Consider the following 14,959-nt stretch of genomic DNA (forward strand, 5'->3'; position numbering starts at 1 on the left):
TGCAGCGAGTTGAGGAAGTCATTGCTGCACTATGAACCAAATGTCAGTTGTAATCTTTCAATGAATAGCTTCTAAACTTGGATGTATTTGACAAAACAAACTACAGATAATATGTTTTTACTGTTTTGTACACAATTTACAATCCAGGTCTTTGGTTATTTAACATTACCACTATTTAGACCACAAGTTTTGTGAAATTAGACAAACTTTTCTTCAAACCAACCCTTGTAAAGTGTGGGTCTACCAGAGTAATGGTTGTAGCTTTTGTACAAATGATGACAACCTTGAGGGGGGCACTGCATCACACTCAGATGAACCACCCTGCATGACTGCCATTCCCAGATGGAAGGTGTCAGAAGCTCTGTTCACCCCTTAGTCTTCATCATCTAAATCTTCTATGACATCATCATCATCTCGAGGCATCTCAGAGGTTCCTTGTGAATCACACTCTTCACCCATGGCCAGGCACTTATTAGCTCCCTGGGTGCTATTCCCATTTGGTTGGGAACTAACAAGGATTTCATCATCATTATCACTATTCATACCACAGTCTTTTTCATCAAGCATATCTGTGCCACCCCTACAAATAAAAAACCTGAAAAACTTTATTTTTTTTGAAATGGAAAAGTTGGCATCTGAACCACAATCATTATGGAAAACTGTAAAATTTACATTATTGGACATTACCTTTATGTTAACCTTCTGTGCAAAAGGAAATGTGATCTGTAATTAGAAAATTAAAAAACTTCAAAATGATCTACTGCAATAACTAAAATTCTTAATGTGATGCAGGAAAAATCTCTGGAAACCTCATCATTGATCCCAGCGATCTCACCTTTTGAAGAGGAGAACTGGAGACCATTGATGGCTGTGTGAATGTCTCCTCCACTGTTCTGAGCAAAGAGCTGAACATTATCTTTAACTGGAATCTCAAATGTTTTTTATTCTGCCAAAAAGGGAATATAAATAATGTAGAAATTTAGAAACTGAAATCTTACCAAGTGAATGATCTTTTCAATAATTAGCAACTCTTGACCTTTTTGTGGTTTTCTCACCTTTAGACTTTTTACATCAACTAAGGATTATAGCAGGGGAGGAGGGAAAATGAACCCTTAACCTCCCATAAGTGACCAACACAGCATTTCTCTCTACAATATCACCATAATATGAAGCAGAAGTGTTGAGAATGAAGGAGAAAAATCATTTACCCTTTAACTCCCAGATCAAATTTGTAATTCTCTTTACTGTCAATCATACAATAATAATTATTCTTATAATATTAGTTCAGAGAATTTACCGGTAGTATTGGATCAACTACCCATCCCCAAATTGATATTTTTCTTTGTTCTTATCACTTATCTGCTTGCTATTGTATTTATATTGTAAGGAGAAATTCTGTCTGGGTGACTCGTGGGAGTTAAAGGAGGAGAGTGCCCCTGAATTTGAAAATTATGTCACTGGCAAACAGCAGAGTTTTAGTTCTGATGTCATCTTAGAGTCAAAACACTTCTTCCCTCAGAATGTTTGCACACTTGATCCTAACATTATATTGTTGACTCGATACAAATTGACTTAAATTTGCTCTCAATTTCATGGCAATTTTCCTGCAGCTCTGTGGGTTGAGCATTGTACTATGAAACTGTGGTCGCAGACTAGGTGCAGATCCTGTCCAAGGGAACTTGCTGTTTTTTTTTTGTTTTTTTTTTTTAAATTTCATTTTAAAGCTTTTCTTCCTTTTTTTTTTTTGGTGATTGCTTTCTTTCTTTATGTTATACCAAGCCTATAAATAGTCTGGGATGTATTTGTATATAGGTTTTTTCTCATTACCCAATGTTTTTTTTACCCACTTTCTTGCAAGTTTATTCCTTGAGTGTTGGGATTTACTGATATTTTCACAGTTTTTCTTTAATTGTAAATACTTACTGTGCGTCATGTGGTAATGCTCCTTTGATTGTACAGGAAGTTGTCTAAATTTTTATAAGTTGTTTTAACCAAGGAGGGGTTTCTCAATCATTAGTCATGTGGTGCAGACTGCACTAGTCTCGTCACTGTTGCTATAGTATCATGAAATTTCACCAAGCTACACTGCAAGGGTGAATATCAAGGCATTTCCAGGTATCACACCCTTCAGTTCTCCCCTTGATCATAACCATTACAATTTACTCAAATGTGATTGGTGCTTTAGCTGCTTTATTTTTCACGAATCATTCTGCAGTTGTAATTACACAATGTAATCAGACAGTTGGCTATAATCAGGCAGTTGAAATTTCGAATCATGCTCAGTCCTTTCAGCCAAATCTACCAATCATAGAATTGATCACAATAACTACAGCAACAACCACTTATCCTGAAAAAATTGGGGAATTTCCAAAGTTGAGGAATTTTTTACTTAGACTTTGTCTCTACCACAGATATTTGTCCTAAATGTATTTGTTGTTTTTGGAAATTGTGAAGGTTATGATTAATTGGTAACACAATTTTTGTCTTCCAATTCTGTCTGTTATAATTCTCATGATTGACAAGTCGTCCGATTTTGTTAATCACTTGTATGATTACAGACCGAATTGGAGTCCACTCGGTCCTATTACCATTATGAATCACATAGTTGACTTGAAACAGTCAAGCTCTCAATGAGCAAGAGTGTGTCAGCCAGAGACTTCTTTGGAGAGATTGTAAAAACATGGTGTAAAACAATTGCAAATAGGGCTTTGAACTGAGCCAAGACCTCTATAGGAAACCCTTTCTCAAACATATGACTGTTTTATTTACGATAAATCATCGTTAAAATGTCTAAATATTTGCTAGAGTTTAAATCATTCAAATATATCAGCATTATGCATACTATTACCTAGAGGAAAATCTTCTGAACACTTTTTACTAGTCTATATATTTCTTCATAAACGTATGACCTCTACCACCTCATCCATTAATAACTGTTTGCTCTTATAAACATTTCACCTAAAAAAAAAAGAAAGCTACATCCTGATGAAAAAGTGATGTTCACAGAAAATAAATGAGACAGTATACAGATGTAACCTTATTAAAAAGATAAATGGGCTACCAAAAATGTTCACTATCAACTATCAACTAGTTCTTATACGATAGTTTTGGTACCACTTCAGTTCATAGGTTGATCATTCCTCTGATTGAGGAATTTTGTTGCGTCAACCTGCAAAGAGAGAAAGAGGTGATTTAAAGGAACTATGAAAACAACTTTAAGTAGAAGAACACCTAAAAAGAGTATAAGCAGGATTCTCTGGAGGGGTGGGGACAGGGTCAGTTCGACACTAGTGACCCAATGGCATTTGAGGATAAACCAGGATGTAAGATTATCATAAATTATCACCTTTTTTCTAGACAAGTAGTGGGAAAGAGACAGGGATCTTGCACTTCCAGCAAAGAAGGAACGGGAGGGAAGGGGAGGGAGTTATATGTACCCTGAGACCTTAAAGGTAACTTCCTCTTTCATTTTATTGAATGCAGATTTGGACAAACATCAAATACAAAAGAATAAATAAAAGAAATACAGATGATAAACAATGGATGAGATTTAAAGGACTGTACAAGAAGAAAATGAAAAATTTCAGTTTAATGATTTCAGGAAGAAAATTCAGATAGATTCTTTCTACAAGTCTCCACGCTTTCAACCTAGGGATTGATTGTTTCGCATATTGAAATAATAGCACACCCTTATAAACTCACTCCTTGACTTTTAATTTAGCTGTCGTGATCATGTTCGTGAGATTCCCTGTCAGCGATTGCAATCAGCACCAAAAGTGCAATCACAACACCAACTGAAACAAGAACCGTAAAGGCAAACAGAAATTTGCGTTCATTTACAGTCTGCAAAAGGAAGAAAAAGTAACAACAGGTGAGAACCGAAAGAAAACATCCACAGAGAGTAATACCCTATTTGCACACAAAGCTTGGACAACTGGAAGAGAAGGAAATTAAGAATTTCTACTTCAGCAGGAGTTCCTAAAGAACGCATTTTACGTCACCTATATCGCTGATCATAATGCACTGACGTCATTTAACCTTTCACTCCCAAAATCTCATTAGTATTTCTCCTCACTGTCTGTCATACAATTCTTATGGTGTTTGTTTGGAGAATTTGGTATTAGATCAATTAATAATCCCCATATAAATATTTTTCTATGTTCTCATCACTAGTAATTGTAAGAAGACATTCTGTCTTGGTCATACATGGAGTTAACAGGTTAGGGTATGAAAGCGTTTAAATTTGTTAAATCGCCTTCAACAAACTTTACTTGTTTCTTCCTCAGGACCAGAATTAAGCACAACAAAAGACACAACTGAACAAGATATACTGAAATGAATTTTTTATACCGGAATGTCAGGGGGCTGCAATTCAACATCTTCAGCTGTCATTAAAATAAACAAAAAGATACAACAAGAGTCATGTGACTAGCATATATGGAATTGACAGACCAAAAGTATTGAATATGACTGAACTCCATTAACCATTAGTGTGCATTTCGAGAGTTTACATTTGTGTTACATGGGCACTGTTTCGTATCTTTAGTGTGATGATAACAGTCGATAGTCATTCAGTCACGTGAGGGAGATTAGAATCAATCAAAAATGGCCAAAAGAATGGTAAGTTTACAGAAGAATATGACCTTTTTTGTATGCTTTCATCTAACTTTGAAACATTTCCTTAAAATAGTGTATAAAATCTAGACACTGACTGATCTTGCCAGACAGTTCTGATTAATAACAGAGTTCTCCCAATAAATTAACAAGTCAGCTGGATGATCAGTTCTGATTAAAACTCAGTTTCCTAACTCCACAAGTAATCACCTTCTTTCCCTCCCGATGGAACGACACTGAAAAATGCTTCGCCCTGTGGTGTTGACAAAGTATCATAGATGTCGTAAGCAACCACAAGAGTCAAAGCCACACAGTAGGCGACCATGGGGTACAGGGCGGAGTCACCTAGCCCTGAATCAGGAAGGCGAAGACCAAAGAACACAGTCACCACTGTGAAGTTTAACAAAGAGAAGTTTAAGATGTATTATAAAAATTAGTGGTTAGTATCTAAAGAAATTTTCCAAAACCATCAGCGGGAATTGCAGATAATATCAGCCTCTAATTTGTTTGACAGTTCAGTGATCTCTAAAGTGTATGACTTTGTGTGATGTTTCAAAGAAAGTTGCAAACATTTTCCACACAGTATCATCTTCCTTTAACTTCTAAGATCTGCTTTGCGATTCTCCCATCTACTGGGCTAGTTTCCATTTTCTATATAAACTAATCAAGGGAATCTGGTGTCACAGTGTATTGTTAGTGTAACAAGGAGTAACCAGTTTTTCAGCTCAAGGAGCGAAAGAGCTAAGCCAGTGATCATTCTAAAGCGATATTGATTCAAAAGACTCCTTACCAGCCAGGATTAGTGCGGACAGCCCCACACCACGATGAGCCCAGTTGAAGATGTAGCGTCTAAAGAAAAGCAACACCAACAATAAGGAACATGAACACTGAGGATACATAAGAGAAAAGAGAGAAAAAAATATTCTCCAAACATACTTTTCTTCTCCAGGGTGGGGTCTGAATACTGCCATAATTGGTTGAATAACAGCAAGCACCAGTACAAATATACCAGTGATTGGATGAGCACCAGCTTCCTGTGAGTAAAAGGAAAAAAGAAGGCTGGGAACTATCTATCCATGTAGCCAATCGATAGGCCTAATACAAGCCTAGCCTCTTGTTCTGTCAACAATCCACCTCTAGAAAACTCTTGACTTGTGCTTTGTGCCGGGATATGATGTAAATTGATGTTGTCACTGGTTAAGTGGTTGTGATTGGCTGAGGTGTCACGCAGGTCAAAGAGATAATAATAATAATGCATATGAATATGCCCTAATGCGCATATATCATTTACATCAGTTTTTAGAGGACTGTGGCCAGACTGCTTAAGGCAGTTAACAATATTTTTTAAAGGAAATTTCACTTTGCGAGAAGTGCGTGGGTTCCCTAATGTCCCCAGCTAACCATTATGGAGAAGATACAGGATATGAAGATTTAGTCCTACCTTGGTCCAGCGACCAGCATGAACAAAGATGATGATAACTCCAAGGATAGTTAGCACAACTGTCAAGACCATTAACAATCGGTGAAGCTGAGAAATGACAATCAAAATGTGGATCAATGTCAGTATCTGAGCGGCTATACGCACCTACACCTTCCACTGACCCAACAACAGTCAATTTATAACAAGTTATGGCTCATGTTGAGTTTGGGGAGGGGTAGGTGCGTAGTTGCTTAGATACTGACATTTATCCAAAATATTTCACTCTTCCAGTGAACCTGTAAAAACTTTCTGTAGGTTTATCTTTCATTATCATAAGCAAATGAGAAACTAACTCCGAGCTGTTATATCCCCAACTAACAAATCAACACGATACTTGGAATAAAAAGTGAAATACAGTGCTCCTCCCATAAATGAAATTATCGACAAGTGTTTTGATAAAACTGTGTTTGAAAGAATAAAAGTCTTACCGTAAACCACATTTTGGTACCAAGCAGAACCCTCTGGCCAAACAACACCTTCATGTGACGAGCAATGAACATTCCAATCGATGCAAAGCCGATCCATGCAATAACCATTAAACAGCCTGTGAGAAATAGAAAGTCAAGACTGAAAATACTTTCTCATTTTGCACACTATTGTTTAAAATCGGATGGTGGTGTCTAAAATGGGATACTGATGTATAAAATTGGACACTAGTGTCTAAAATTGAACACTAGTGTCTAAAATCGGACAATAGCATCTAAAATCAGACACAAGTGTTTAAAATCGGACACTAGTGTCTAAAATCGGATACTAGTGTCTAAAATTGAACACTTGTGTCTAAAATCAGACACTATTGTCTAAAATCAGACACTATTGTCTAAAATCAGACAACAGTGTCTAAGATCAGACATTTGTGTCAAAATTGGACACTTAAGTCCAAAATTGGACACTAGTGTCTAAAATCGGACACTTGTGTCTAGATTCAGACATTAGTTTCTAAGATCAGACACTAGTGTAGGAACCGTCTGATAACGTTGAAGTTTGCAGTTAAGTCATTGGTTCTCAAATTATTCAAGCTAGTCATATTAGACTTTTGCTTTACCATGTTAGGAATTTTCCAAATATCTTTTGTAAATAATTGACATGTTGCATGTAATGTATAGCACCATGAAATTGGTTCTCGATTGTTTGAGATTTATCAGGTTTAAAAAAACTCTTAGATTAATTAGACTATTGTGAATTTTTCCCAAAAATGGTTTCTTTGGATGAACTTTGTTTTGACCACAATATCAGCTCTCTTACCATGAACCTGTACCAATGTAATGCTCTCCTCTGCTGCAACAAGCTCTCCGATTGCACTGACGTCCACTTTCTGAGGGCTGGTTTTTGGAGTTGTGGAGTGTATGCCTATCTTGTCTCCACCTGTTTATTAAGAAAAGCATCAATATCAGTATCTGAGAAACTGCACATCTAACCCCCCCCCCACCAACCCAACTGCAGTCAACTGATAAGAAGTTAGGCTTTATCTTGAGTTAGGGGAGGAGTAAGTGCGCAGTTGCTCAGATACTGACATTGATCCAAAAACTGTTCACACTGTCAAATAATGAATACATATTTACCATTAAAAAACATCACTTACTCATAGGGCCACTTGCATACACAAGATGCCATGTCTTTGTAAGATCCACCATTTTGTCATCTTTCTTCTTCCTTTTAAAGCTATTATAAATAATGACAACCGTGTTTTATCTCTCTTTTCTAGAAAGGGAAGAATTTCTACCCAATTTCTTGCAGTATTTCTTCCTCTGGTGTTTTCATATCATTAGAAAGTTAGAGGAAAATGGAACTGTGCACAAGTGACAAAATAACCCTACCCCACCCCTGACACTCTGGATTCAAGGTTTCCTGGTCTCAGTTTAGGGAAGAGACTCCAATGGCTCAGGATCAAGAAGTCCAGATTCTAACCTTGACGGGTTCATTGTGTTGTCATTTTGAGCCATAATTGACATTCTCAGTGCCTCTTTATGCTCAAGGACAAAAATTGGTGTCCATGAATGTTAAGGGAAACTTGAAGGTTTGATCCACTTGTGATACTCTTGCAGATGGAATGAGACTTACCGACAGGCAACAACTCCACCTTTTGATTCAGCAAGAGTTGCAATAATAGAAGTGGGAGTCTGAAATACAAAAATATGTCAATCATCACACACTTAATTGAAACTCGCTAAAATTCAGTTAATCAGTGCATTTTCAACTCTATACTCATTATTTCATGTGGTGATTCATACAAGCTATATCTAATTATATAGTAAACTCAGTTATGCACATATTCTGATTGGTTCTCACTTATGATCTATTAGAGGACAGACGTATAAATGATGTCATCATTAAAACTTTTTTCTGTATATTTTAATTCTTTATTATATAAAACAAATAGATTCCAAGTTGCCATGTGTCTGTTCAGTAATAGATCACAGATGACGTCAAAATGTGGTAAGAACAAAAAAGTGGCACATGAGGCGCAGCTGAGTATGTCACTGATGTTCAACTTGGAATCTATTTGTTAAACTGGTAACCAGGTAAAAATACCACTGGACAGTCGAGGATGCCAGGTACTTACAGGGGTGGTCTTTGTAGGTCTACCATACCCTTGGTCGGCCATATAATGTTCTACAGTGACTTTGTCATTGACTTCAGCGCAGATTAAGGCATCGGTGCCATCCTGAAAACAAGTAAATAACAAACAGTGCTGTCAACAATTTGATTATTATCACCAGAACAGAAATGGCTTTTTCATTGCATGACAGAATGATATTCTGCAGTGTTTTTGTGGGGGTTAGGACCAGTTAGCCCTTTAACTCCCAAGATCTCATTTAGTAATTCTCTGACATACAATTCTTATGATGTTAGTTCTGAAAATTTGTTATTGGATTAACTAATAATTGAAATTTTTCTTGATCCCCAACACTTTTCTGTTTCATATTGTATTGATATGGTAGGGAGGAGTTCTGTCTTGGTCACTCATGGGAGTTAGAGGGTTACAGAGATTACCGAAGTAAGTAAGAGGAAAGGTAGAAATTAAACAGGAACCTTCACTGGGTAGTATGCAGCCTGAACTGCAGATCACTTGTTTAATCAAGTTATGACTGGGGTCATACTTCCTTCTGATTAGTTGAGTTTTTTTGCCAATCACAATCAGTTTGTATTCCCAGAAGTCAATCAATGGCTGCCTTGGATACTTAGCACATGAAATTTTGCCAACATATTGTGACGTCTTAACATGACGTATAAATCTGACAAAGCACTGTGGCTAGAAAAAGAAACAATAATGTTACCTTAAATCACAAGCTTAACATTTCAATAACTACAATAATTTTTTTCTCACCATCTTGTTCTTTTCATTGTTAAAACCAATGGCCACCCATTGTTTCTTAGCGCTAAGCTCAAATTCCACTTCGCCTGACTCTCCCTGGTCCCCCGTGGGTTTCATGGTCACAAGATAATCACAGTCTTTGCTAGACTTGCAGTTTGCAGGCTCAGAATAGCAGCTCTTTGTCTTCCTGCACCCATCTTTGGTTATCTTTAGTAACAAGAACATGAGAGCAAAACATTTATGAATGACACTCATGGTTTACTTGTGAGTTAAGTCATTTACATACGGTTCTTCAATTTTCCTCTTTATTCCAACAAAGATAAAAAGTATTAAAGAAAGGAGAAAAGGGTCAAATGTGAACTTAATGATTGAACATCTTACTGTAGCTTCAGCCTGACTTTTTTCATCTTTAAGAACTGCATTGACACCAAGGTCCACCATATCAGCTGTGACAGATTGATTGGCACGGTGATACTGTGCACTGCCAGACAAACCTGATTATACAAGGATCAATGTTAGCAACTGTGCATCAACCCCTTCCCTCAACCAACATTAACTCTACCTTGTCATCAGTTGACTGTTGTTGGGTTATTGACATTGATCCTTATACAAATGCTTTAGTTTAAATGATATACTGTGCGCAAACATATGAAAGTAATACTTGAATCAGCAATGAAGTCGCACAGGTAAATAGCTTCTTTTTCATTAATTTAATTTTCTTAATAAGTGAGTAGGGTTTGGCATTCCCAATAATTTTATTGATTCATATCGACTGGCTTTTCAAATTCAACCAAAACTACAATGCTCTCATACATTACAGCAACAAAATGGTTAATAATTCAAGCAGTAAGTAAAACTTGATTCTCTACACGTTCTGGATGGAAAAAGATATTATAAGAAACTGTAAATAAAGGTATATTGCACATTTCCCTGAAAGATAAATAAATATTTTTAGAGTAGATCCCAGAAAGCATTGAAGACACAGATATTAACAGAGTTCACAACCACTCTCAAAGTGGGTGGTGAGGGTCTGGGAAGAAGTGACAAGGAAAAGAGTGACTTCTTCCTCCACTCTCCCTCCTTTGCCCCCCCCCCCCTCCTTCATCTGTTTTTCCCTCAATTGCCTTTCTTTTCAAATCATTCCCACAAAATTAGTTCCTTGAAGAGGTTGCTGAGATGTCAAATAGAGAACTCTATTGTAAGAGTGATGGTACGTACTTGTTTTACCCCAGGAGAAGAGCAGATACCATTTCTTGGTTAGATCTCTAAAGTAGACTGCATTTGAGGTAAGTTTACGAGTGACCCTGAGGTAGAGAGACAGAAGAGAAATTGTTAACTTGAAAAGAGAAATAAAAAGTAAAACTCATTTGAAAAATCTTTGAGAATCCATCCCTTTATTACAATTTTTTCTTTTTTCAGCATCAACACTAAGGTTGTTTCCAACATATTTCCATGACAGTAGCCAAAGACGTTCATCAGTCAAAGGGTAAGGAACAGTGGGATCTCATGAGCATTTGATGGGTTAAGAGGATGGCACAAGTTTTCTAAACCAATCAGAGAGCAAAGTAAAGAAAGACAAAGCAATGAAAATTGCTCTGTTTGTTACTAAGACTTGTCAGCAGCCTTTTTTACCAACCTGCACTTTATCCCACCATCCTCATAAACTATCTTGTCAAAGGTGACGTCAGAGTTACCAGTCTGAGAGAGAAATTATCTTATGAAGGATCTTATCACCCAATATGTTCTACTAATTATGAGGATGACACTGTCATGCTATAAAGAAATAGCCAGATATTCCTCACCAGGTCCTGTCGGACAACACTGTGACCAATAGAATAGAAATGACGAAATTCTGCCAAATTAGTTGCCATGGTAGTGCACATTATGGAGTCCATCTTATCCTTAAGAAGGAGAACAACAAAAAAAGACAAAATTTGTTGCCTGAGAAAATGTATGAACATAAAAGATCATGAAAACATGCAAATAAGCTGAATTTTCTATGGTGTTTCCTCTTACCATTAGCTTATTTTCATTAAAAGCAACTGCCACCCAGCGCTCTTTAGCACTCATGTCTATGATAACATTTCTTCCAGAAACATTGTAAGTGAAAAGATAGGTACAGTCTCCACTTCCAGCGCAGTTTGATGGTAAGGAGTAACACCCTTTGGTCTCTCCACATCCCTTTTTGTCAATCTACAATGTAAAATGGTTCCAGAACAAAGGGTCATGGAAATAAGGCTTCATGATAGAAAACCATACATTTGCTGGGCCCATTTTTTGATAGCCTCACCTGAAAGCTCTCTGTTGAAGTCCCTCTAGTGACATTCTCCACTGGCGGACCGTGAACAACAGGTGAAGTAACTTTTTCCCAGAAAGTGGAATAGTTCTGAACGATGGTTGCGCTATATATAGAAAATAAATAACATGTGAAAGTCTGCAAAAGGCAGCAGGGACCTCATATTTAAACATATTTCCTGAAGGAACTCTGTCTACACAGTTAAACTGTGGAGTGCCTTGCACAAGGGGCTTAGTGTAACAAAACGCTTACAATAATGCAACAATCAATTCAAAGCTTCAACATTTCCATTTGGGCAACCCACATACATTTGATTGTCCTTCATGCCTGGACAGTGGGGTGGAAAATTTGAACCTTGCCTGGGTGGGGTGGGGAATTTGAACCAAAAGTATCAAGTCTTTCCAGGGGAACACACATTTTATCTTTTAATATGGAGGTGCTTAAAGAAAAAGAGTTCACTTTCACAAGCAGATGGAGGAGGAAAGGAGGAGGAGGTCTACAGGGTCTAAGTTTTAGGTTTCACCAAATAATTGACCATCAAATCTAGCACTTGGGAAAGGACATTTGAACTCAATTTTGGCCTTAGGGTGGGTTTTTGATAAACTCCCAGGTGGAGGAAGGTGGAAACGTCAAATTGACCAACATATTACATTTCACAACCACCCCCGATTCCCCACCCCACCCCCAACCCCCCCATTTCAACATGTTAAGCTTAATATTATGACATTTAAAACAAACATATATGTTACTAACATGAAGCTGATGTTCCCTGCGCTCTTTTCAGGAGCCATCCAAGTGAACTGAAGTGAATTCAAATTCTTAGCTGGCTTAGGATTGTTATGACCAACTGTGTTCTAAATATAAGCAAAAAAGAGAAACCAACAACAAGACATCTATAACGTTTATTGACTATAAAAGAATTTGAAATAAATATGCAGTACCTTACCTTTGGATTACCTCCAGAACAGTAAAAATAAGCTGTATCTACAAGAGGAAAAAAACATGTCTGCTTGTCCATTAACACTTCCAAAAAAAAAGAAAAGGTATGACCACCATTCTTTCACCAAAGATCATCCAGAAATGTTGTATCCTTTGTCAGCCAGGGACTCCTGTTTCCTTTCTTTGTTTGTTTGCAAGAATAGTTAAGGAGAAAGTACTTGGGTCTAATTTGATGTCCTAGGGGTGTCAGCAGAATTCTCCAATGGGGGGGGGGGGAGTCCCATACAAGGGTTGTACTGGGAATTTTGGGGCATTCAAGTTTCAGTGTTGTAAAAAATTAACAATCTTCCATGGTAGAAGAAAACTTAGAAACCCCTTATTTTCATCTTAAGTTCATGGTAAAAAAGAAAAAGTTACTTTCTTGGATGTCTTGTTCCCATGAACTGTCTTGAATTATACGCAAGAAGTAAAAGAAGCAGTTTAGAGAATACATACAATTTGGAATTTGAGTAAATGTTCCTACTGGCCAAGGAATTGAACCTTTAGTCCCCTGTGCATTCAAAATGAATCCTGTAAAAGGCTGTGATCCTGAGATGGTCACTGTCAGGTTGTCTCCGGGGCTGTACAAGAGTGTGGATACATTGATGTTATAGGGAGGCAGTCCTTGTTGTGCCGGGGCATGTTTGTGGTGAGGGAACTTACTCTCACAGGTACTCAATGGAGGACCTTTAGAAAATCCCAACACAGTTGAGACACTAAGGAGCAGCAGCTGAGCTGTGACCTGAAATAGATTAAAAGAAAAAGTTTTTGCAAACATCACAGTTTTTTTAAACAATGCTTTTTTTACCTTTACTTTTTTCAGGTACACTAAGAAGGTGATTTAGACCTACCCAAGGACATAAGGTAATAATGAAATTGATTAGATGCTTGAGACAAGAGGTTGTTAAATCTTGTTGCTTAGATTTGGAACATAAATGAAGAAAACACATTATCTTAGCTACAATGTTGAGTGTGTGCCTTTGTAAAATTGTGTTTTCCAATCTAATGCATTTTGATCAGCGCAAAAAAAGAATCAAAATTATTGACTTGCCTGTTAATATAATTGAAATTCATTCACGGTGATTAAATTCATAACTTGACTCTGTGGTGGGAATACATTATAATTGTATTTGACATGCAATGTTTATTTGCAAATGTTACAATAAATAGGTTGAGCTAATGGTTCGCAAAGTGCAAATAATAGAGATTCCAAACTGGAATTCTTCCAGTTTTACCGTCTTAATAATGATCATCTTAACTTAAACCTCATTTCTTTCAAGTCGGTCCCACTTTCCTTTGCAATTTCAAGGGTGACAGCATTTTCTGGAGAAATCCACTATTTTAATGCCAAGCAATACAAAGTTAAATCCAGAACATTTAGTGGATGGCGTCCAGAGAGTGGGATGTATGAGTTAAGCATTTAAAATGCCCACGTCCTAACGTCAAACTAACCTTATCTCATATTACAAAGGTTGTCGCACAGCTTGATGTTTTATTGACTCAGTGTTCTATCACGGATGAATCGATAAAGATTTTCAGAATAGTTTAAAGTAGAGAGAGAACTTAACGGTAGACTGAGGATCCACCCTTTAAAAAATTTTGAGTCCTCTACGCACATAGGAAACTAAGTACTTAAAAAGGCGCCTTTGCTAAGGTACTTACGTCAACATCGGCTTATTATCAGTTACTGGGGCAAACGAATAATTATTCTTGATTCAGAATACGTTAACTTGGTTCCGGCTTCAAGTTCAATGCAGGGATTACTGAAATTAATTGAGTTACGTAAGTGAATGGAACGCAACAACCGCAGCGAGGCCGAAGGTAGACAATATTTGTTGTCATTCGAATGTAATCGAGATGATATTACTCCTCTTAGTATAATTATCAAAATCTACGGTAACATGCGACAGAGATATGACACTGAAGCTCATAAGAATGAAGACAAACCTATTAAAAAAGTTTGATTTCAATTTAGACAACAGTAACATACAGCAAATATTCCAGTTAACGTACACATGACATCGAGGTATTGTGCATTTGATCATCAGCGAGCATGTCGCATCAGAAAAATTCGCTTGGAAAAATTATTTTCAATTGTTATCAACAATAATTAGAATTAAAATCACCTGTAACACGAAAATCATAGTGGTTTTCCGCCACGGATATTTCCTTAGCGAAATTTTACAAGTGGCTGCCGACTATCGAGGTCTCACACAAGTGAGCAGTCACGCAGCAACCTGGAAAGCGTGACGCTTGATCTCTTAGGCTTCCCACT

The 14,959-nt window shown here is 37.1% G+C and overlaps 1 protein-coding gene across 3 annotated transcripts; it reads right to left on the reverse strand.

The window, feature by feature from the left end:
- Window positions 1–441: 441 nt before the first annotated feature.
- Window positions 442–14,932, reverse strand: LOC131779426 (ferric-chelate reductase 1-like). 3 transcript variants are annotated; one of them, XR_010715817.1, is made up of 26 exons: window positions 14,811–14,932; window positions 13,141–13,426; window positions 12,653–12,690; window positions 12,460–12,560; window positions 11,701–11,812; window positions 11,427–11,603; window positions 11,213–11,311; window positions 11,047–11,108; window positions 10,629–10,714; window positions 9,792–9,904; window positions 9,423–9,617; window positions 8,658–8,759; window positions 8,156–8,214; window positions 7,677–7,756; window positions 7,340–7,459; window positions 6,523–6,638; window positions 6,056–6,142; window positions 5,551–5,648; window positions 5,405–5,463; window positions 4,825–5,004; window positions 4,351–4,385; window positions 3,703–3,843; window positions 2,849–3,169; window positions 836–946; window positions 688–723; window positions 442–580 (listed from the first exon to the last, which is right to left on the reverse strand). XR_010715817.1 is itself a non-coding variant. In XM_059095974.2 (23 exons), exons 1-22 carry the CDS (start codon window positions 14,826–14,828, stop codon window positions 3,718–3,720), a joined length of 2,349 nt encoding a protein of 782 aa, XP_058951957.2. In that variant the 5' UTR covers window positions 14,829–14,932; the 3' UTR covers window positions 968–3,169; window positions 3,703–3,717. The 3 variants fall into 3 exon arrangements, 1 of the variants encoding a protein (XP_058951957.2); XR_010715818.1 differs by having other exon boundaries at window positions 458–595; XM_059095974.2 differs by lacking the exons at window positions 442–580; window positions 688–723; window positions 836–946 and having other exon boundaries at window positions 968–3,169.
- Window positions 14,933–14,959: the final 27 nt, after the last annotated feature.

Source organism: Pocillopora verrucosa, chromosome 12 (genome assembly GCF_036669915.1).
Source record: "Pocillopora verrucosa isolate sample1 chromosome 12, ASM3666991v2, whole genome shotgun sequence".
Classification (NCBI taxonomy): Eukaryota; Metazoa; Cnidaria; class Anthozoa; order Scleractinia; family Pocilloporidae; genus Pocillopora; species Pocillopora verrucosa.

Bases quoted from the DNA above. Each gene is read 5' to 3' on its own strand.
- LOC131779426 (XM_059095974.2), bottom strand. The intron at 9,618-9,791 runs GTAAGATGTTCA...TTGTTACTAAAG, and splicing joins AAAGTCAGGCTGAAGCTACA to ATAACCAAAGATGGGTGCAG. The intron at 7,757-8,155 runs GTAAGTCTCATT...TATTTATAATAG, and splicing joins GGTGGAGTTGTTGCCTGTCG to CTTTAAAAGGAAGAAGAAAG.